Here is a 25,203-nt window from a genome sequence, read left to right on the forward strand (position 1 = left end):
GTCCTTATAACAATTTATAATTTCAGTGAGAGTCATTTGGAGTAAGATAAAAGCAAGATGGTTCAATATAAACTAGTTGGTCTGGTGAAAGGGGAGGATAAGTTGTCCATAGCCTGAATCTAGCAAGCTATATTTTTGCCATGGGTTGGCTAGAACATTGCTTCTCTTTGCCTAGTAGAGGGGAGTTCAACGTGATGCTTGATAATTTTATACCAAACAGAACTAGCAATTATGAACAGCTAACCAGATATATATGATCCTGTCTTATCACTGTTCCATAGTCCAGTGCTCTTTTAAATTGCTAATTTTTGCTCTTTTTCTGCCTATAAATTGTGAAGAAATCCATTTTTGCTAAACCACATCAGCTGGCAATTCAGAGCTTTTAATACATTCCCAGGAACTTATGTGCCAACATTTCAAATCAAACTCCATCCATGCCAATGCCTCTAGGTTGAAAGTACATTTCTTGGATCTTACCAGTAAAGTTGATGATTCAAGGGAAATATGGTGGCAGCTGGCAGGGATTGTTTTGGGGTGAATGAGCCCTAAAGGCATCAATACATATGGTACCTTTGAAAAGTTGTGTAGAGAAGTAAAGAAGATCCTGAGGGTCCAGAACAAAATTCCCCTTGTAATTTTAAAAGAAGGAGATTTGGTAGAGTAACAAATGAGTCTTTTCAATTTTTAATTAAACTGTGACAGGTGTTTCCTGTTTTCCCTCCCAGTACATAACAAAATGAGTTTTAAGTCTTTGACTTGAAATAGAATGAGTCCCCAATGTGACTCTTGTGATAGAAAGAATAGCATCATGATGGAGCAACAGAAGCAATGATTCAATATTTATAACTCATACATACACATGTGATAGTCAAGCTGAACAGCATTTCTATGATGATATAGCAGATTGTGGAGGTGCCAGTGCATGGTATCACACTACAAGTCTAGATCTCCATTAGCAGTTATCTTTTATTCCCTCTTCCAAAGTTACATTGGCAAAAAAAAATATTCATTTAAAACTTGGCACAAATTGACTTGAAATGGGATCTCTCAAGCATCGCCGCCTGCCCAAAAGTGTATAATTGGAGACGTAAAATGCATCAAAAATACATTTATCATATATAATTCCATGTCCCTTGTTATATCAAACTACGGGTTCTGTATTGAACAAGCATTCTACAACTCAAGTCACAGGCAAGCTTTTTCCATAAGCAAGCAAGCATAGGCACCTTTGGCAGATGCTAAATCTCCCAAAGAACTGCAAAGAACCAGGACTGTCAACCTGTGTTATGTCAATAGAGAGAGAAGTGCTGCTTGAAGACAGAATGGGAGAGGAGCTGTTTGGTATGGCTTAGAATAGAGCTCCATCTGGCAGAGATTGCAAATAATCAAACATCTGAAGGAGGCATAGGAGAGGGAGAAAGAGATTACAGTATAAGAGCTGGGGCTGGAGCTCAGGCGCCTGACTACTATTGGGAAATAAGGACTGGCTAAAACCCAAGAGCAAAAACTTTGTCCATCTTTGCAGTTAAACAAAAAATTAGGAAACAAATGGATGTCCAAATCAGGTAGCTGCAGAGTTAAATTCAAGAGTAGATGTGTCATTAAAACATCAGTTTAAAAAGAATCCCACAAGAAGCATTATATATTTTAGCTTATGATTTCCATAAAACATTATACAACTAAATTTTGAGTTCTAGCATGTAAAACAGTTGACACCAACCCGAACACTCTGTTTCCAAACAACCTTACCCAGGAATATTCCAATCCTAATAGGTTTTGCAAAATATTCTCAACTTTTCATGAAGAGCCAGATTCTCATTTGGAACTAACCATTACACCTTGAGCACAGCAGAAAGAGCCAGTTAACTATCTATGGATGCATCTACACGTGCTATTAGCATGGAGCAACATGCTCCAGCACATATCAGTCCACAGTTTATTGTTTCCAGGTGCCACATTTGAATGTGTGCCCAGGACCACAGCACACTGAACCAGGTCAGAGCAGCCCTGGCTAGCAGGGAGCCTGCGGGGGAGGCGGGGGGTCACAACATGCGTCATAGGGACTGCTTGGGGCACAAAGGTGCTCCAGTGAAGGGCTGCTGGCAGGCAGCCCCTGCACTGAAGCCTTCTCATGCCCCAGCCAGCCCCATCAGCACCTAGTTGCTGAGCACTAAAGAACTGTGCCGTGGGATAATATCTGTATTTACAAACACTAACATGCCTCAGAACTCATTAGTTTCCTGCGGCCTAATTGGGCCCCATCCTTGTAGACATTGAAACTTTACTGCAGAGCTAATTCAGCAGCTCCACAGTAAACATCTCATGTAGATGTGCCCTGTATGTGCACACCATGTCCTAAGCATTGTTTAGAGCACAAGCCGTGTTGTCAGTTTGGATTCAGTAAGGTTCAGGATGGCCTGGTCGTGCTTACTAAGCAGCAACTAACATATATATCTAACCCATAGGAGGATTTTCTACTCTAAGGGAATCTTTGGTAGGGCAGAAGTACCAGATGTAAGTCTGCTTTGCACCTGGGGAAAACTGTAGAGCAGGTTTAACAGACCTGAGAAATTAGGCCCGGCAATGTTAACTTTCCACTCTTATCTATATAAATGTTGCTAACAAGTGGCCATTTAAACAGTGTAAGCAATGCACAAAAATCAGACATGTTTGTATTTCAAGTCTACTTGAAGCTCTTCAGCACCCATCTCTGTTATATATAAACCTATCCAAATAATGATCTATTCCAGCTGACAAAAATAATTTCATGTATCCATGTAATTAGGCAAAGCATTAGAGACAAAGCCAGTATGTAAGTATAACTTATGCTCAGTTAGCAAAATATGTCTATTACATTAAACATTTAACAATGTCAGTATTCATGCATTTACTAATGAATCACCATACCCCTAAAAATAAACAGTTTGGATCAAGTGTGTGTAAAAAGGTCAGTGATTGGCTTGGAGAAGTTATCGTCTATCAAAAAGACAGAGTACAGTGTAATTGTTTTTATAGTAGTTTAAATATTCACAAGGTGGCTGAGATATCTCATCTCTTTATATGCTAAATTGCAGGAGACATCCATATAAGAGTTTTTGCCCGGAAGTGAAGACCATTATAAACAAATGAAACCATAGAAACTCATTGGGTAATATGATGAAGCAGTTACAAATTTACAAAAAGGTGGCTAGATTGAAGCATCTACATATATGATCAAATTACAGTGTCAAAATAAAATAGACCTAAGTATTTCAAATGTACCAAGCTCCAAATTTAGGAGATTTTAGGGGGGTTTTACACTTATCTACGTAGCTCAGGATATACTGTTTCTAGCTATCACTGAGCCTCTTGGTGGGATTCTCTCTCTTAATAGAAACCATTTAAAAGTGTTCAGTATTCACTGATGCAGCCTTTGTATCAGTGAAAGACATGCACTTTCAGATCCAGCAGACTGCTTTGTACCAGTTTGTTAGAAGCTCTCAACTGAGATTTAAGCATGTGCTTAAATGCGTCCCCAAAACAAGCTCTTAGGAATCGGGTGCACTAACCAGCAAGGTAAAAAAGCAGGAACTTGCAGCACATCTGCATGAGGGATAAGCTACCACAAAGGAAGGTTACTTTTCATTTATTGTGGGGTATGTGCATACACACAGGCAGTTACTGAGGACTAGCAGAGATGCTTAATTCTCTGTCCTTGTTTACCTTTCACTAACCTTGTTCATGTCCCCATGCCTTCCTTGTGTTTGCAACATTATAACAGAACAGGGACAGCATTTGTGTAACTGTTACATTTAAAAAAAAATCCAGTAGATGGCTCCTCCAGCTCGGCTTCAAGCATAGATCAGGACTGGAAGCACAACAGTTTTTTTCAGTACCTGTAGCTGAAAAAAAGAGACCTTCAGGCTGCAGTTTTCAGAGTTACCCAGGGGTATTTGTGACCCAAATTCTCAAAGGTATTTAGGGCTAAGTTCGCCAGGGGAACTTAGATAACTTAAAGCCTCTTAAAACCTTGGAGTCTATCAGCTAAGCACCACAAAGCCAACATTTATCTCTGTAGGTACTTAAATTATCTTAGTACCTAAGTCTTTGCTGGTAAATACCCTGAGATACCCGAGTCCTGATAATGCCCAGCAGGTAACTATATAGGGACAATCCCAATAAAGGCTGTAGCCAACTAAAAAGCTGGATGCCACAACACCTAATTTTTAGGTGCCTAGCCTTCAGACTAAAATCCAGAACTCTATAGCAGACACCTAAACTCCCAATGGAGCACAGAGAGAGGTAGGTGACGGAACAGGATCCATAGCAGGCAGTACAGTCAGTAAGAAGCTGCCTAGAGTTAGTGCTATGAACCCTGGAACAGTTCCAGGAACATGGACACCCTCCTAAGGTCCTGGAGACCTTCTTTTGAAGCATGTGTGGAGTTCAGATATTTCCTGTGTCCGGCAAAAGCTGGGGTTTATCAGATCATAATTTTGAACGAAGACAAAACGTAAAAGCTTACCTTCTTTTTTTGCATACAGTCCTTCAATGCCTAGTGTTTCGGCATTTTATCAAATGACATTTTAATGTAAAACAGTCCTGGGACCAGGGACTAGAACCAAGAGTCCCCTTTTTTTAAAGTGAGTACACAAACCACAAAGCTGATGTTGGGCTCCATTATGTTCTCAGACAGTGGCCAAATGGTTCTTGTCCTGGCTACAAGAAGAAGGGAGGAGAATGCAGCTACCCAGATTAGCGTATAACATGGTAATGACAGCACTCTTCTGGGCAGTGGGAGATGTTTCAAATCCCATCAGACAGAAGGGGGTCTGGGATCTTGATCTCCTACTTGCAGCAAGTGTCCTAAATTAGTGGTTCTCAACTTTCTTGTACCAGGACACATTTGTAATCATTGATGGCTAGACCTGACCCAATAAATACTTTAAATAGAAAACACACAAGTGTTTTGACCCCAAAATACTTATTACACACCATGTGTTAAAGCAGCAGAATAGTCTTAATTTTAAAGACAGAAATCAGTCTCAACAGGAAAACTTGAACAGCAATATCAGCATGTGGCCCTATATTACTCCCAAGTGACATTCATGTTTTTCCACCTTTTTCCGTGATAGTTTACGACACTTTCATATATTCTTCCAACCCACTTTTGGGTCGCAACCCAGGTGTTGAGAAACGCTGCTCTAAATGGTACTGAAAAGAATAAAGAAATTATTCCAACTCAGCTATTTGAATGAATGGTTATAAGCACCTACCTACCCTCAGGAGGAGATTTGAGGCTGTTGGTTTCGAGTAGCTGGCAGCACTTTCCTGCAGTAGTGGGTAAGCACACATGAAAGGCTTCAAAGAGACAGGACTTCTGACACACCCCTGTGCTCCGTGTTTCCCTGTTAACTGATTTTAGTTCTCTGCTCAGCATGCTGGCTATTTGGGATCCCACTGTGAGGCATTGGATTTTACAGGAGCCAGCCATAAAAGCCAAAATCCTGTTCTTCTTACCATCTGTCTAAGACTTAGCAGCCACTCTTCCCAAAAAAGTCTCTTGCCTAAGGTGAACAATCCTGTTCCACCTGGAGCAGTTCACAGGTTTCCTCTTCTCTCGGCAGTCAACCTTATGTCTTATCTTTTGTGCCTTACATGTAGGGATGCAACTTGCTGAGATGAGTGGTTTCCTAAACTAGTACATCTAACTGACAGCAGCATTGACTTTAGTGTAAAACAGAGCACATCACAAACTAAAGGAGGATCTACATCTACCCACTTTTTGCCCAACAGCATAATTATTATGGTACACACTCGAGAAATGAGAAACCTGGGTTCTAGACCTTATTCAGCCACATATCCCACTTTACAGGCAAATGCCAGAACTGCCAGGCCCTGCAGGGTATTCTTCACCCCTCCTGTGGAAGTTGGATTTTTGAGCAGAAGGGGATGCAAGAGGAAATGTGACTGTTGTCTACTGTGGGCACAGTCCTCTATGAGGGCACTCCTCTATGAGGAAGGGAGTCCTGAGTTCTTGCCCTGCTCTCAAAGCTGTTATGAATTTTATCCAATGGTATTAATACATAATGCACAAACAGTATTGGGATTGTGGCGAGGTGATGTTGCAGTCATTCTAGTCTTGCACAGGAAACTAGCCTCTCTCTCCAAATGATGACCACAGGCTTGGTTCAGTGCCAGCAGCTCAGCAAAGCAAAGACTTGGCGCACCTACATCCCAAGTCCTAGTATATGCTGCGTTGCCTGTGACAAGGTATCAGAACAAGTGAATGCATGCTCTCCTAGGCCAGTACAGGGTCCCAAGTTTCCCAGCTCCCCTTTTATAAAGATCAATCTACATTACTAAGCCAAGCTTTCTGAATAAGCTGCATGTTACATGCCATTGGTGTCTTGGGTGATCTTGTACCTGGCACATAGCCCAATCTATGTGTTACTGCTCTTTCTTAATGACATCAATACTGCACCACCTAATGCTTTCTGCACCTATCCCCATCACTCCTTTCCGCAGCAATATTGCATATCTTGTACCATTTTCTGTTAACTTGTCACTCCTTTTCCTGGCAGTTTGCTCATCTTGCACATTTTATTGTTGTCCTGAACTATCCAGTAGTCACCTGTATATGCATGCTCTAGTTTAAGCTTCTATAAGCAATTTGCTTATCAGTCACAACTCTAATGAGGCCTATATTGGTCAGTGCTTCAGCAAAGCCTAAATAGTTTGTGTACTGATCAGGGCTTGTACTAAACTGCTCCAGTACAGCCTACAGGAGTCGGTTCCTCCACTGAACTGAAGGCATACATGATCTCAGTTCAGTGATTTCTCTTTATCTAAGGAATTGGAACTGGTTTATGGGAAAGCTTAGATGGGGATAAAGGTGTAAGGGCCATTTTTGGCTTGCCTGTGAGCATATCCAGTAGTCCAAACCTAGTTGCCAAGGTATCGTACCAAGCCAAAAAGGAGGCACAAAGGAATTCAGACATGTAAACTCTGTGGCTTCTGAGTTGGTTGGAATAGGAATGCATTTAGTGCCAGATCCTACAACACCTATTAGGTGCCTAAGTGCTATCCTATCCATCCGTGTTTAATTTCCTGAAAATGGTTAATACAAATGGTGGATAGGTCTTCCTCCTCCCTGCTTATTCATGACTTAGTCTTAAAGCTGAGATGACATGGATGTTATGGAAATAAAGGTATTAACAGATTTTTCAGGGACTCAGGATGGAATAGGATTGCATTTGGGGTATGGTCACACACACCAGTTGAATCACTCAAATTAGTTCCCAAATTGTGTCTGAAGTGCTGTGGCTCTGACACCAGGAGCGGGGATTGATTACCCAACTCCCCCCTCCCCCCCCATGCTTTGCAGTGGGTGAGTGAAGGAAGTGTTCGCACCCATGCCATGGAAGGGGTCACAGAGGGCAGGTGACATGTGGCTAGGCGCATTTTTACTTTTCTGCTTTCCTTTCTCTCCTAAATGTGAGTTCAGTCAATTCAATAGCCTGTCTGCAAATGACTGCAGTCTGCAATGTGCTTGTATGGGGGTGGGGCAACAGGGTGGTGCTTAGATGTATGCTTTTGAGGAGGCATGATAAGGTTGTACAGTCAAGTATGGAGTGAGAACACAGCTGGTTGTTAGGCAAATAACTTTTATTGAACAAGCAGTGCAAGGTTTGCTCATTGGTGAAAAGTGACAACAGAAGCTAAAAAAAGAGGCCAGTAGTGTGCTGGCTGCATACCAGAGCAGCCAGTTGCAGCAGGTGTAGGCAAGAAGAAAAGGGATGCCTAGGGGACCAACCAGACCTGTGTCACAGAATGCTTGGTGTCCACATATAACACTGAATTGGATCCCTGTGAACTGGTTCAAAAAAGTACCTCATTTTCCAGGTACACTTTGAAAGGTTCCAGTTACCAGTTTAACAGGCTTCCGTGTCTGCTTGTTTCACGTTTAAACCTGTGTAAGGGAACACCCATTCACACACACTGTGGCATGCCTTACGTTGCCCCAGGTAGGGTAGAGGAGGCTGGGGTCAGCACCTGGGCTGGCCCCAGCAGCCTTATTTAGGAGCCTCCTGGGCCTGCAGCCACAGCGATCCTTCAGCAGGGAGCCTGGCCAGCAGCTCTGGTTGGCCAGGCTCCTGTTTTGGGCGGCACACACTGCTGCCCCATTTCTTTTTAGGCATGGGGGTTTTTTGATATTGAGATCTCCCAGGGTCAGGAAAAAAAACAAACAAACCTCCACTGCAAATTAGCCGCACGGAGAATGCCTGCATGTGTGGTGCGTGCGGTGCCTCAGATGGTTCTGCAGCACCTCATACTGCACGTGTGCACTCATCTGAATGTGCCCAGAGAGGGCAGTACAATCAGTTCTGTACTTTAATCGGGTAACTCCGCAGTTTGATTGTCTACAAGGTGAAACAGAATTCTATCCTAATATCCTGTCTTCCCTAATAGGGAAGATCCTGAACACCTGCCTTGCATCTGATAACTCTATTAGATGGGAGAGCACGTAGAGCACTGCCATGCTTATGCACCTCAAGGACCTACGCCTGCGTGCATCCTCTGCCTTTAGTGATCATGGGATAGTATTATTAGGACCAAAATTATCTTCAAAACAAAGAGGATGACATTTCAGATAATCAACATTTTTTTGGTGAATAGAGTATGGAAAGCAAGGGTTGAGCAGGAGTTAAGGTTCCATATACTGATATAAATGTGGATATGGATTCAAAAGAATTAAATTCTTTTTAATTTAAATTCTTTTTAAAGAATTTAATTCTTTTTAGGGTTTATGGTATTAAATGGTCAGCATGTATGAGCTTTGCAGGTGTGTTAGGGTCGATCTAACTATCTGGGTAGACATAGCCTAAATGAAGACGTGCTAGTCTTATTGCAAGGAGTCAGCTGCATTGGCTGACGATTAAAAGATTGTGCCTGATTGACTTTTCCTGATTGACTTTTGTCTGATTGAATTTAAATTCTTTAAATTTTCCTGAGCACTACCAGGAGTAAGTAGGAATAATGGCCATAAGTTGACAGAGTAGGTTCAGGCTAGACATCAGGAAGCACTACTTCACAGTCAGGGTGGCTAGAATTGGGAATCAACTTCCAAGGGAAGTGGTGCTCGCTCCTACCCTGGGGGTCTTCAAAAGGAGGCTGGATAATCACCTAGCCGGAGTTCTTTCCCAGCATTCTTTCCTGCCCATGTCAGGGGGTCGGACTTGATGACCTGCTCAGGTCCCTTCCAACCCTACCAACTATGAAATGGAGTTATTTAAACATGTGCACACTACAGTTATTTTAATTATGTGCCATGCAAGCATGTATATGATCTCCCAGACTGAAAGTCCGTTGCTTTTGGCCTTTTGTGATTCAGGGAGACTGAAACATGTGCAACTGCAGTCATCTGCATTATTATGTTATTTCCAACAAGCATTGTATATGAAATAGTTTATTTTTTCAGATAAGTGAAAATTGCAGCTCTGTTATTAGATTTTAAGTAACAATTGTCCATTTGATATAGCAGGTGATAGAGGGTATTTATTTTCTTTTACCAGCCAAAAGGTGATCATACTTCTAAAATTTGTTGAGATTGTCCAGGAAAGTGTGTAAAATCCTCATCCATCACTCTGAGCCCCTGGTCAGGGAATGACAGTGCAGTAAATATCTTCAGCAGCCACCTTTTAATGTACAAGCTGTTTTCAGTAGGAATTTTCAGCACTCACATAAAACACACTGTCATGAGTGACTGCCTGTGCTCCAAAGTCATTACTATTGGGATGATGGAACATCTTTCAGCGAATAACCAAAAAACTTTAAATGTCATGTCAAGTTTGTTGAAGCCATTTTCAAGCCTTGTTCAAGGTTACATGAATATTGAGTATGCCTGTTTTGAAAAAGTTTGAGATCTATGAGAGGGATCACTCAAATGCTGGTAGACAGAAAAGTCACTCAGTGTAAAAAAAAAAAAAATCTGCCTAGTGCTATTTGGAAAAGTCAATCAGGCACAGTGCTTTAATCATCAACCAATGCAGCTGACTCCTTGCAATAAGACTAGCACACCTTCATTTAGGCTATGTCTACCCAGGTAGTTAGGTTGATCCTAAAGCACCTGCAAAGCTCATACACGCTGACCATTTAATACTATAAACTCTAAGCCTGGAAAGTCTCCTGAATTTCTGCTTATGAAGTCACTTTCCACTGCAGTCACTTCTCATCTCCCTTTTCTTTCTGCTCTGTGAGGTTTGAGTATGGAGGCCAGATTCTATTCCAGCTAGAAGGCATATAAATAGTTTTAGGGCTACATCTCACTCTACACTTAGGCCATGTTAACTGCACTTAAAGTAGAAAGAGCATCAGCATGTTCAAGGAGGAAAACATGTTAAGTGTTACAGCAAATTTACAACTTTTGATGGGAGAAGTATCTCCAGATCATTAAGTAACACATGTTCAGGGATCATCTAACTCAGGGGTGGGCAAAATGTGACTCATGGGCTGTATGAGGCCTGCCAGGCCTTTCTATCTGGCCTGCAGGGCCCCTTAAAAATTTAGAAAATTTATCTGCCCCTGGTTGCCTGTCATGCTGCCTTCGATGGCTTCCCAAAACTCAATAAGTAGCCCTCCGCCCAAAACAATTGCCTGCCCCTGATCTAACTGTTCCATGGAGATGATATGAGTTTGAAACTCGTATGTGATTGTCAGTCCCAACCTCCACACTGTACTGAGCCAGTTCAAGACTGCCACTAGCAGAGACCTGGTTCACTCCACAGATCCAGCAGCAGATACGTCTCCAGTGGCAGGAGTGACAGCCTCTTCTGAGCCCAGTTCCTCTTGCCTCCCTCTTCTCACCACCAACAGCAGAGACTTAGCTCACCTTTCTGTACCAGGGGCAGGCACTCCCAGGCTGAAAAGTGCTGGGCGGGCAGCAGGGAGGGTGTGGGTTACAGGTGCAAAGGTTGCACGTCCTCACAAGAGGACGTACAAGCTGCAGTGCCTGGAGCCGGGGTCAGTGTGGGGATGGTTTAGCGGGGACAGGACAGCCTGCTCCAGCCTTGTCCAGAATGGGCTGAGGTCATAGCAAGGCTTATTATGCAACTGCTCAGAACATGTTTTGATTTTTCATGTAGCACAGTAAGGCTTACTGCAATCTAAATAAAGCATGTGCTAAGTGTCCTGTGCAACAAGGCCCTTGGGCACCTGAATATGATCCTGCTCAGCTCCTGGAAAAAACTGTTAATACAAAAGGTGCATGAGTTCTCTTCCTCCTTGCTGCTTTTTTTGGACTCTGTCTTTAGGGTAAGATGATGTTGTGTTACAAAAGTAGATACATGCATGGCTTTCAAGGACTTGAACTGGGTGAAACAGGTTCACATCTAAGTGCTGGTATCTACCTAGATGCCTAATTGGTAGAATAGGTTCTGCTTCAAAAAGCTGGCTTGAGGCAATCCTATGATTCACTCATGGTGCCCTTTGGCCTTTCTGCTCAGTTTCCTTTCTTGATAGCTGGAAGGAAAGACAAGTAGTTCACAGCTTGATTCCCAGAATGGTGCTCCTACAAATGTATTCCTATGCAAATATGCTACCATAGTGCCAGGCTGAAGTAGTAAGAAGCACCATCTGGAAAGGTGTGGTTCAAATTACAAGGAATGATACTGATGGAGAAGGAAGGCTCCCCCTGGTTGAGAATAAGCTCAAGATTGACCCTAAACATTGTAGACCCACCCTTGGACAATGGCCCAACTTCTTCAAGGATCTGAAATCAATGGGGGTTAGGCACCTAGGTACCTAGAAGGATCTGGGCTAAACAGATTTGAAATAAAAGCACATAGATTATCATGCACCATCACATTGCAGTATAACTTGGTTTATTTATATGATTTTAAAATCTGTTGAATTTTAAAATTATACAGAAACTATGGTTTAGTTTGGTAAAAATACATTATTCTATGTTTTTACTTCCTATCGGAAAGGCCAATCCTGTGAGGAGCAGAGCACTCTTTCAAGCAGATTTCATTCTTAAAGGGAAATGCTCAGTACCTAGCAGGAGTTGGCTCTGATTTTGTGAGTATGGGTGTTGGTTTGGTATTGTTTCACATCGGTCACATTGTCACAAACTAACTTTTTTTTTTTACACGTTATGATATTCACTCCATGCCATTTGAAGTACCACTCAGCTTCACTGACAGGTCTCCACCCTGCAATATCGTTTCTTCTGGATGGAGACATCTCAAACTTGATCAATTTTAAGAGCTTTTTCTGCATTGGAAAAACAATTACCGAAGTGACCATCTGTCTTTAGTAATGGAATGAGATTTTATTTATTTTCTTTTTCTACAGAGAACCAGAAAACCCAACTAGAAAAGCCACGTTCACACCACAATGTCAAGTTCAACTTGCCAAGGAATCTAGTCACCAAGGAGCTTGCTTACAATACGGAAAGTAATTCCTGTACAGCTAGGAGCAAGACTGTTGGGAAAAAGGAGACCTGCAATGTAGATGGAAATAGAGAAAAGGAAACCGAACTTGTTGGGTCTGTGACCAAAGGAGAAGTCATGCCTGAAGTAGAGGCTTTGCTGGCAAGATTGCGAGCATTGTAAGTTAACCCCACAAAACTCATTAAGCAATCACCGAAGATAAGCTGTAATAGGTGGCAATATTTTAAAATACACTAATTTTGCATGACTGACATTTACACGCGTGTATTTCAAACTTCTCATGCTTTATATCTAGACAAACTTGCGATGCTTAGCATATGGGTTTGAGACTGTGGTTTATGCCTACCCATAAACAGGCTTTATGCCTTTCTACCTGTTGAGTTTGTTTAAAATATATGAAGAAAGAGATGCTGAATTATACTGAGAGACAATCCTTTAGTGAAGAGAATATTTGCCACGATGTTCAGAGTTTTTTCTTCACAGCACACAATAAATTTTAAACAGCTTTATACTATCATGTTTGGCCATCATCTAGCAATAATAAATAACTGCAGAAAATAACTTATATTTTTCCATATAATTTCTGTGGTTATCACATGTAGTCAAATCTTTTTAGCATCTAAAAAATGATCACTGTATCATATTGCACACTTGGCAAGGGAATGTATAGTATGTAAATTTCTCATAATCACATTTGAATTTGGGTTAAACTAGCACCAATGTGTGTTGGATAGTTTATGCATTAGTAAAATGGAAAGATATGGACAAAAACCAAGAAATCTATGCAAAATATGTACTTTATATAAAAGTAATATATCATTCCTGTTAAGCTTAGTTTTGATGATTATATCAACTTACTATATACAATGTCTATGAATGTCATGTTGCAGGCATTCCTATAGGACAACATTTCTTAATGTTTCAATTCTTTTGCATATGAGTAAATATGTTTCTATATTATTATAAAGAATATCTAATGGGAGAGACTTTTACAACTGGGTTTCAATAAACTCATTTTCCAGCTGCATATATGGTCTTATTGTTGCATGTATGGTCTTATTTGCTGGCATACTATGACTATTTCGCACAGAATTGCATCTCTTTTTTGGCAAAGTCTGTGCATTGTTACATGCTCACTAATATACTTATTAATTGTGCATCACCATGCTATCAGCTAGAAGGCTACAGTTAAGCCATTTCACCTTTATTTAAAGCTTTAACTAATCAAAACATATTAGGTAGTTAATATCTCTCTTCCAAATTACTCTATTTTTCTTTATAAAATGCTGAAAAAAAAGTCTTTCAATAAGAGGCAGTTGCATGAAACCAATGTTTCAATGCTTTGTTTCTTTTTTATTTTCTTGTATAAGGTTTGGTGGTTTTGTATTTTTTACTTCCTGTACTAAACATTAATAAAGTTAATTAGAAATCCGAAACTAGGCCTGTATATACACACCAGGACCTGGAATGTTTTCAGTCATCATGGGAATCAGGCTTATATTTCTAGGGCTGTCATAACTATCATTATAGGCCATGTGTAGACGAAACGAGAGGCGTGTGTGTATGATACTTTAAAGCCGGCTAAATGCTTTTGCACCACTTTAATGGTATCAGTGTTTGCGCGTCTCATTGGCATATTGCACATTCCAGCTGCTGTAGGAAATTCAGTGGCGTAATGTGCCTTAAATGACTTGGGGCACAGCAAACTAAAACTCCTTCGAGCTGTAGTTTGCTGCCCCTACAGCAGCGGAGCAAAGCTCTGGGCCTTGTGCAGCTCAGGGACTCTGCAGGAAGCCCTGAAGGCAGCCTGGCAGCATCCCAGGAAAGCAGGCTCCTCCCAAGAAAAGCGGCAAGCCTAATTTCCACCCCCCACCCACCAGGGCCTGCCTGCCTGCCTGAGCTGTGCGGGGGCCCGGTGCTTTCCTCCATGGCTGTGGTGCCCCCTGGGACCACCCGAGCTGGGTGCGTGCAGGCGGGTACCACCGGGGGTGGGGAGGGCACCGCTGCCACAGAGAGAAGCACCAGCTCCCCCTCCCCCCGCAACTGAGGGACCACTCCACCCACCAGCAGCTCATCCCCCACTTCCCCGCCAGCAGAGAGGCAGGTAAGTGCGGGGTATGTGCATGACACGGTTTTAAAAGGCCCTAAACTGAAGAGGTGGGGTTTTTAAAATTTTTTTAAAACCCACTGCTTTTTAAACCCACCACTTCAGTTTAGGGCCCCCGTTTCATCTACGTACACCCATAATCTCTAGTTGCATTTTCTATTTTAGCTAAAAAAAAAAGAGAGAGTAAAGCATTAAGGAAAAATCAGAGGATCACATATAGAGTATTTCATTCAGACTGTCAGACTTTCCAACACCACATCAACAACACGTGGGAAGAGCAATCAATTTGGAAATTTTCTTGCTGGCTCTAAAGTTAGTTTGTTGAATGCGTACTTAGTAGATGGACAGCACCTGGTATTTCAAAGAGTAAACAGGAATACTAGACTCATCTTAAGCATACCAAGGTCATGTACATACACACCTGAGTATTACAGTTTAATTAACGCCTTCTAGATTCCATATTCATCACCTCCACTTAGTTACTCTCTGACTAGATTTTATGAGGAGTGATGCGTTTCCTCCATAAAATAAGTACTTTGTATTGGACTAACCTCAGTGTTGTGTGTAGTCAAAATGGTATCATGAATATAAGGAAAAGTTGTGTTAAGAAGTCTTGACACCCTCAAGGTGGTTTATGCTGCTAAAGACAGAAAAAAACACCAACACAGTAATAAAGGGTGGTTTATGGATAGTAGCTCTGTAAAACTAGCTAAAACATTAAAGCAATGACCTTTTGGATGGTGGTTCAAGTACAAATTCATGTTCCTGAGCAAAATAAGTTTGTTCATTTGAATTAGTGGGTAATAACCCACAACGGAAAACTGGCAATTCAGTGCACTTGATAGTATATGTTCCAGATGGACACAGGGCTAATCTAGGTTGGAAACCAAATTACTCCTTTTATCTCCTATCAGTCCTCCCTTTATGGAATATTGAAAATAGTTGAGATAAATATCAGCTAGAATTTACTAATTTATATTAAGTGAACAAAGAACTTCTGATTTTATTACATTCCAACTATCAAACATTTAAATTTAAAATATGATTGTGTATGGTTAAGACTTTTTACCATTAAGATTTTCACCAGTTTTCACAAATTAGTATTTTAGAGAATTTAGCTCTTCTCTACATAATGAATTTCAGAATTAATATTTCCAGCAATAACAAAATATCTTTATAATGCCTGTTAGAAAGCTAACATAGTAAAAATAGTAACTCAGATGCTTATGGTTCATGGAAATGAGTACACAACAAATATTTTTCTAAATGGTTCTTTGTTCTGTACTATTATAATTCAATTAAATCAGAATTGTCCGGTTAGAACAGATTAACTAAATAGTTCTAGATGACTGTTGATCTCATCCTGAATTTCATTTCCCTAATTAAACTCTTAACTTTATAGTTAAGCAAATGTTTAGGCTCAAAGAATATTTTTATGGTTATTGCAATGGTAATATGTTTAGATTGGCCAACAATGTGACTTTTAGAAGGATCAGAAAAAATGTAAATGTGATTGAAAAAATCTCCAGCATGTTTCTGTCTTTAGATTATTCGTTAAAAATACTAGGCCTTGGCTTCTAATATTACAGTGGCAGAGGGCAGACTGATTTTCTTAATTTAGTCTAGTTTCTGTGTGCACATTTATAGTCATGGTTTTTAATAAGTCATAGTTTGCCAACATACCTAACTGTATTGTGTTGGCCATTTTATATCCACTGTCAGTAACTGTAATTCCTGGCACATATTCTGTTTCTCAAACTTCAGGATTGCATGTGCTATTTGTGCTTAGTCTGACTGGGGATTTCCAAATACAGAAAGAAACACAAGAACATAAGGCAAGGCATTCTAGGTCAGACCCAAGTTCATCTAACTCAATATTCTCACTCCAACAGTGGCAAGTCCTGGATGTTTCAGAGCAAAAATATTAATAAATGAGACATGCATAAAGTGATCCCTGCCATACGCTCCCAGTTATCAGCAGTCTTAGGTTCAGGAATGGCCTGAGCATGAACTGACATGCCTCACTCTTTATTACTGTGTTGGTGTGTTGAATCTGATGGGCTTCTCCCTAAATTTTTCTATTACCTTTGACCTCACACCATCATATGGCAGTGAATTCCGCAAATTTATTGTGTGTCCTTTTTTATACCTGCAATCTGAGAACTTCATTGGGTACCCCTCCAAGTTCCTGATTTAAGAGAGATGGTGAATATGTTTTCTAGTCCCTTCTTCTAGGCTTTTTGGATTTCTCTAGACTTTTATAATTTCCTTCTCAGTCAGTTATTCCAAACTGAAGAGTCCTAGCTTTTAAAATCTCTCTTCAAATAGAAGCCTTTCCATACCCCTGATCACCTTTGTTCCCTTTCTCTATAGCTTTTCCAGATGTATATACTTTATGAAATAGGGGGCTCCCTTAACTGCACGCAGTATAGTCAAAATATGGGTATGCCATCAATTTATACATTGGCATAATTATTTTTTTGGTTTTGTCTTCAATTCCTTTCCTAGAACCACATTTACTTCCATACCCCATGCACCTTTGCTGTGCATCTTAAATGAGGAAGCTGATTTTTCTTTGCTGGAAAAAAAAAAATCAGATACTGTGCTCTAACAGTTCCCAAGATGGCTACCACTTGTCTCTGGCCCCAGGAAGCAAAAGGGCCAGAGTCCTGTGTTCCCTATCTCTCTGCTGTAGCTATTGGCCGAGCACTGTAACTTGTGCCTGAAGCAGCAATTGACTTGGCTCAGGGCAAGTGAGCTGCTGCATACAGTCTCTATCTTGATGAGGCTTTTGGTGTGAAAACAATATGTTATTAGCTACAAAAAGTTATATAAAAACTATGACAGTAAAGACAACAGCCTTGCTACTTCCCTTGCAAGGGTTTGGGGCCTAGCCTTGTCTCCTGCCATGCTAGGAACTTCCTGTTTCCTGGCCTTGCAGTCTTCTGGTTGTTATATCTCCTGGATACTCTGCTTTCAGTAGGACTTACCCTGTTACACAGTTGGTCATGACTAGGAAAAGAAAATTTACATTCTGCTTTCTAAAAATAAAGTTTTTCTCTTATTTGGGGGTATGAGGTATGTGAGAAAATATTGTCATTACTAGCATTCTGTTTGCCTTTTTGGCCACAGCTGCACATTAAGCTTCAATGTGTAGCTTCAATATCGACCAGGACAAGGTCATGCATGTGGGGAAAAATGACCTCAATTTTGCATATATGATGCTGGGCTCTCAACTAGCCGTTATGACTTAGGAAAGAGACCTTGGAATCACTGTAGATAGTTCTTTAAAAAACATCAGCTCAATGTGCAGCAGCAACCAAAAGGTCTAATAAAATGGTGGGCATCGTTACAAAGAGAATTGAAAACAAAAAGGAAAACATAATTGTGCCACTATACAAATCCTTGACATACCCATATCATAAATATTCTGTTCAGTTCTGGTCTTCAAATCTCAAAAAAGATGTAGCAGAATTATAAGAAGTACAAAGAAAGGCAACCAAGATGATTGAGGGTATGGAGCAGCTGCCATATCATAAGAGACTGCAGAGGCTAGGACTCATCATTTTGATAAGAAAAATGTTTGGCGGGGGGGTGATGGAGGTGTATAAAATCATGATGGGTGTGGACAAAGTAAATAGGTCACAGAATACTAGAACTAGAGGGTACCCATGGAAATTAGCAGGAGACAAGTTTAAAACTAACAAGCGAAAGTACTTTTTTGTGGAGTACATAATTTATGGAACTCATTACCACAGGAGGTTGCTGAGACCGATAGTATAGCCAGGTTCCAATCAGACTAGACAAATTCATGGACAATAAATCAATTAATAGCTTTTAAACAGATTATTCAGGAATGTATCTCTAAACCAATAATAGTGGATGCCAGGGAGGATGAGAGAGAGGACAAATCACTCTAAATCAGGGGTTATCAACGCATACCCCTGTGAGTACTTGGGATGGCCCCAGGAGGTACGTGTGGGGCAGTGGTGGTGCAGAGTGGTGAATGGCAGTGGCAGTTGGTGCATGCAAGCTCCCCGCTGCTGCCATGTGCTGCTTCCCCCACCCCCCACGGCTGCCATTCACCACTCTGCGTCGCTGCCACATGCTGCTCTGCCACTGGTTTTGCATTCAGTTGGGCATCAGCACCACCCCCAGCCCCCCATCTGGAATGGGGTACACTCCAGAAGGGGTACACTTTTTTTAAAAGGTTAAAAACCCCTGCTCTAAATATACTATGTTCACATGCTCTCCCTTTAAAATATCCATTCCTGCCACTGTCAGAAACAGGATATTGGAGCTAGATGGACCCATAGGTCTGACACATTCTGGCACTTTTTGGCTAAGTACAGACAGTTAAAAACCCTGAGGTTGAATCGATTCAATCTTTGCAGGTTAGTTTTAGCTGTGTATATTGAACCGATAATCAAGTGAACAGACATTCACTTATGATTCCAGAAATGCAGCTATATGCCCAAGCCAGAAGCCAGGGGGAGGGGCAGCGGCGCTAGAACACGTCTCCCTGCTCAGCTCAGGCAGACAGCTTGGGCCAAGGCTAGCCTGCCCACCTTGTGAGGGAGTGGTTTGTGGGGACAGTCCAAAGAATTCTGGGATGCTGGGGCACTGTGAGTTAACTTGAATCTGGAGGGGATCTGGGACAGGGGGTCAATAAAGTAATTTAACCTAAATCAGTTAAGTCTGATAAGTACATCCATCCAGATTTCTCTTAAACCAGGTTCAGTCATTTTGAAAATGGTTTATGTACACTGAACTTATGTTTTGTTACAAATTTCAACTGGTTTTCAGGCACTTGTACCAGTCTATATGTAATTTCTGTCCCTAGCCCTTATGTTTGAGCCTAATGTTTTAGAGAACATTAGGAAGCAAGATCTCTTTCCTAAGTTCTTGCAAAATCTATAGCAAGTTCTCGCAATTCACATGTTGTAAATTGAACTAAAGAGAAAAACCTGATGATCCATGCATTTCTTGCCTCATCCCAAAATAGGAAAATTTGAAGGAGAATAAGTGCACCAAATCCATGTCAATAACACCAGATCATAAATATTTTGACATAGTGTAATATTGGTCATCAAGGACCCCAGTTTCCCAATTTGCCCAATTTCCAGCAAAATGTTTAAATGGGGCATCTACCACATCCAGCTGTGAGGTTTCTTACATTCTCAGATGCCTTTTGATCTCACTCAGGAGAGCTTTACCTGCTTATAAAGAATTATTTTAATTCTTTTTATTTTAAATCAATGGAATAGTAATGCTTGCCTCAATGGTCCAAATTCGCATCTCACCATGAATCATTGTGCGTTTTTTTTAAAGACAGGGCGTCAAGAGATCAGTTCTTCAAATCATCCTCTTAAAGCTGTATCCAAGCAAGTCTGATGCATTTCCCCACCAGGTGTAAATGATATACTTTGTAGTACAGCTCCAAAAAGCCAAAATGGTACCATTAGTAGACTAGTATCAGGAGGAGAAAGCCAAGGTAAGATGTGTTGATCTTCTTGAGTTAGGCAGAACACTGATATAACACTGAAAAGCTGCTTAGGTTGGAGGTCTCTTCAGAGAAGATACTCCTAGAACTTCAGGTTTCCCCCTTGTATTTTTTTATATTACTGCTCATGTTGCTTAAGAGAGAGCACTTTGGCACCATCTTGTGATATCCCCAGTAATGTATTCATCATGATCCCATATGAAGCTATAACAACCCTCTGACAATTTGACTTTTAGTATTTTGCTGTAGGTGAATGACAAGTTTTCACTCTGGTACAGTCAATACCACAGCAAAAGGAATTGGTGCTGATGGTTTAGAGGCATTGCTTTTGTCTTTCTTTAATGATTTTACAGCTAAAGCTACTTTCAAGTCCATGTTTAATGCCCCAAACCCAGGTTTAATTCTTTCAGCCTCACCTTACTAAAAATGCTTAGTGACTGTAAAGCTAACTAGCTATCAGCAAGACTCAATAAACTTTGAACTATGACATTTAAAACAACATTAGTACCTAGGGCCAACAGGAAAAGTTCTAAGAACAAAACAAGTATATTAGTATACTGTTTTTCCTAGACAAAACACACTTGTACTAAGTCACATCAGTTTTATAGAACCTGGGTACAGCAGAAAAATAATTTGACCTAAAATGCAAAGTCTTACAATGTTCTGCTTCAAAGTTTATAAAATAAAGTCTTCCAAGTTTTACCAATTGTAAGTCCTTTTTATAAGAAGTTTACTCAGCTTAAGACATTTCAAGATGCTTATCTAATATTAAACCATTGGTAATAAAATTAGTCAACCTGCATTAAATTTTCTTGCCATGCAAGGCCAAATAGAGAATGCACAGCCTCAAGAACTGTTTTAGGGCATTTTTTTTTCCTTCCCAGTCATACAGATAGCCATTAAGTTTGTTGTTCTCTTCTAGTACATTTTAATCCCCTCTGTACACACATTTCTTCTATTAATGCAGGTTCTGCTTTTTGTGATCCATACAATGTTGTACGCTGAAGAGTTATTAAGGGACAAGTAATTTTCTGACAAGAGAGCACACATACAACAGAGCAGGTGACTCATATGCTACATCAGTTCTACATAGCATAGAGACATAAAACTTGAATTCAATCCAACTAAAGGTAGATAAGCTATTTAGTTTCAGCAACTGGCCTTCTTCATCTAAGCAAGCTTATTCCAGTGCCAATATCAGAACAGAACATATTCTGAAAGGGCAACGTGTCCCTGTTTTTTAAGTCCCTGTTATATTAGACAGCAAAAAACTATGAGAAGACATAGAAGTGAGGCGACTTGGAGGTAGAGTTGATTAATGTGCTGCTTGATTTCACTTCTGGGACCTGAAATTGCATCTACTGCAGAATGAAGGAACTGGAAAAAAATAGTCTCATCTGACATCTTTAAAGGTCATGAAGGAAATGATGGTAGGTGATCCAGAGTTGGTATGGCCGCAGGTGTCTTGTGTATTCAAAGATATATATCAAAATACCCTCAGAATGGCAATGCTGTTGGACTGTTAGTTCTCAAAGTGCTCGGAATGAATAAAAGGGAGAAAAGGCTGACAGAAATAAATATAAGGCACCATTGTATCTAAGAATACTTTCTTCTTCAATCGAAAGGTTTGGTCCTGCTCAGACCAAGAGTCCTGCACTACAGAAAGGTGCTGCTCCTTCTGCAGTAAAACTTCTACTGGTTGCTGTGATTTGTAGGGCTAGGAAGGAGGCATTTGAAATGAACTAGCACAGCAGTTACAATGTGGTATACCACAATGCTAGTAGTACTCTAATGCAATCATCACTAAGAGGGGATGCAGAATAAGCTTTCCTTGTCCTGCAAGGGTTCTGCATCATTTTGCACTGACTAATGATGGACACAGGAGAAATGAAGGTTCAGGTGCCAAAGTAATCTGGATCTACTTGATACAGCCAGAAGATCAGTGATTATGTCATAGGCCTATTCTTCAAGTCTAGATTGGGTCGCATAGAAGAGTCACTACTTTCTCCCACAATAATTTTTATGTGCCAGTATTTTGGAGAGGCCACGATGGCAGCAGATGATTGCATATGTATTATTCCATAAGCAATATAAAATAAAACCATCTATAGCCTAAAATTTCAAATTATGCTGCACCATTGTGATAGACAGGCTTCCTCCTCCTCCATTTAAGCCTGGATTCGTTATGCATTTTTAAGCCTCTAATTGAAATTCCCAAAGCCAACCCAACTGAATAAGCATCACAGCATATTATTGTAAGTAAAAAACTGGTTTCAGTAAAAGCTTAATTGGTTGCATTTTAATTTGCAGACTGTGATGTGCAGTGGCAAGTATGCAGTGAAACTAGGTTCCTTCCATTAGGTAAGATAGAAATGGCAATTATACAGTCTATGGATCAGATTTTTCTAATGAAGTATACTGTCTGTTAATGGATGGAAAAGCAAGGCAGTCAAGTCAAACAGTCACCTTTAGCGTACAATGCAAGACCCATGCATTTTGCACAGGTCTTCTCCTAGCAATGAATCCAAAGTGCAGCCCCTTAATGTTCCCTCTGGAAGACGACCACTTAAATGGGGGTATCTGAGAAAGTATCTTAAAATGAAACATAGGAGATGAGTGCTCCCCTTTTAAGGAAGAATTGATGATTCCAAATTTATATCCAAGGTATCTGGATACTTCATTAAAATGCCAAGGCAGATAAAAATGTTGCTGCTTATTGGTTTGTCGCATCTAGACAGACTGTACTGAAACACTGCTGTAAAAAAGATAACAGGAATAATATCTTTATAATTATCCTTGAATCCATTGACATTGTGGAAAATCAGATGCCATATTAACTAAAGTAGTAACAGATGTTTTTCAGTTGTGGTGTAACAGGTTCCAGTCTGCAAATCTATGCTGCAGGATTAACTACTGAAACATTCCTGGTGACAGAGAGGAACAGAAGACAGACTGCAGCTTTTCTGTCCCTTACTGCAGTGAATGGAGTGTTTTCGCCTATATACAAACAGGACGATCTCTAATTAACTTCAGCTTTGGAATACAATTTTCTACTCCTTGATTACAAAATCCCTGAAGAAGGATCAGAAGTTTTTATTTTTCTCAGAAGAACTGCAGTACAGTAAATCTTTCCACAAACTAATAAACAGTTTAAATTCAATAGCACCTGGGTAGAGCATCAAAATCAGCAGGCAAGAACAAATTAAACCCTTACTGGGAAAGGTTGTATAGGATCATTGCTCACTCTTCTCCCTCTGATATCTTTACTAGTAAATACACAAATCTATATTCAAATAAAGTTGAATGCAGCTTCAGTGGATAACAGCAAAGGAACTCAGTGTTCAAATAAAACTCAGTTCAAACTTTCAGGAGGCTGCTTTTGGGCTCCTGGGATAGTTGAATCCTATCCCCTTCTCTCAGAAGAATTAGCCTGTCCCATTTTTCCACTTTTCTACTTGAATACAAGTCCATTATGCAAATACAAATTGACAAAGCATCCAATCCTGGGAGGTACTAAGCACTTCCTCAAAAAGGAATGGTTCTCACCATTTGCAGAAGTCCATGTGGGCAACAGGAGAATAGATCCATGCCAGACATGCGCTAATAATGAATAAAATATACAAAGGTGACTCAAATGGACCCTTTTCTCAGTGTGCTGACAACAGTAAAATAAAATATTCCTCCATAGAACATTTTCCTGGCAGGATGACCTGACTTTCATTTGTCTGGCCTTGACAAGGGAAAGGATGCTGTTCTGTCTAACCAACCACCCACTTCGGTTGCATTTTCAATACTATCTTACATGTATCACCATTAAAAAAATGAATATGTAATGCACAAATGCCTCAGAAATACCAGTTTGTTTCTTTCTCTCTTAAGATACCACTGCAGTATTCCAGAACACCACTGCATGGGAACTGATAAGCAAGGACTTTTTAATAGCAACCACCTCTCACACACATTAAATTCTGACACCGTTAAGATTCTGCCAGTACATGTTTGCGATCTGCTCTAATCATGAGTTTTATTTCCAAATAAATATAATCTAGGACAAGAAGTTTCACATTTGTCTTTGCTAAATGATGGAGATTGTCAGTAGTCTGTAACCAGCAACAATATAAGTGGCTTTGTCCAGCTACAACTATACTCCTCCTCCAATGGGAATGGCCAGCCTCAAAGTGCTCTTATAATTTCTACAAAACCAAGTCCACTAAACCTGGCCTTTTAAATTTATTCCTAGACCCTTACAGAATACTCCCAGTACTCTGTTCAAATGCCTATCAGAGGAAAGATTCTTATGACTTCAATGAGTATTAGTAAAGCCCCTACATAGGATGACTCAAAGAACAGTTCTGTTCTGAAAGCCACTGAATAAATGGCATCATGAAGCTTTTATGTTTTTGATTCTAGTTCCAATCTGCTCAGTTTGTAAGTACAATCATTTTCCAGTTGCCAGCCCTGAAAATGCAACCTTGCATCAGAGTCAAGCTAGATTATTTCTGATTGATGTTTAACTATGAATAAAGGTTCTGCAATCAGAACTTAGGTACTGGTCAAGTGCTCCTACAACAGAATTTCCTCCTCCTGGAAAGGTCAACACAGCAAGACCAGGATTTGGCTCTTGAGAGTAGTTCTAACTATCTTTAAGGGGGCCACAGACAATGTCTGGTAGACACTAGAAGATACTTGGTCTGTAAATTACTATCTCAATTAAAAACAAGGTAAGGCATATCCAAATCCTTCTGATACAAGCTAGGCACATCTATATGCGTATTAATGTGCTTTTTCTAATTGGCATTAAGTTTAGTATCTCCAACGTGAGGTACTAAATTAGTGCACATTAGATTGCACACTTTTTTAGTGATGCTTAATGCACAGTAGACTATTTTACTGTACATTAGTGTAATGTCACTTTTTTACGTGGTGCTTTAATGTGCAGTAAAATAGTCTACTGCACATTAAAGCACATGTGTAAACATGTCCTCTGAGTACTAAGCAAGGACTTTCTAACTATCACCCCACCTAGGTTGTGGCTTAGCTGGGGCATTACATAGTCATGTATCAGGCCAGTATAAAGGCTGTCACAGGCTTAACCATAACCAGACAGCACAATATGGACCACAATTTGTTTAACCTTACTGTAAAATCCGTTCAGCTTCAGA

General features: G+C 40.4%; 1 protein-coding gene across 1 annotated transcript in view; it reads left to right on the top strand.

The window, feature by feature from the left end:
* LOC102388353 (protein diaphanous homolog 3) overlaps positions 1 to 13,859 on the top strand; it is a 435,025-nt gene extending 421,166 nt beyond the window's left edge. The window contains exon 26 of the mRNA XM_006026725.3: positions 12,334 to 13,859. Coding sequence (XP_006026787.1) covers positions 12,334 to 12,593 — 260 coding nt within the window. The 3' untranslated portion in view covers positions 12,594 to 13,859. The remainder of the gene's footprint in view (positions 1 to 12,333) is intronic.
* The last annotated feature ends 11,344 nt before the right edge of the window (positions 13,860 to 25,203 follow it).

The sequence above is a fragment of the Alligator sinensis genome, unplaced genomic scaffold (genome assembly GCF_000455745.1).
Source record: "Alligator sinensis unplaced genomic scaffold, ASM45574v1 scaffold80_1, whole genome shotgun sequence".
Lineage (NCBI taxonomy): Eukaryota > Metazoa > Chordata > Crocodylia > Alligatoridae > Alligator > Alligator sinensis.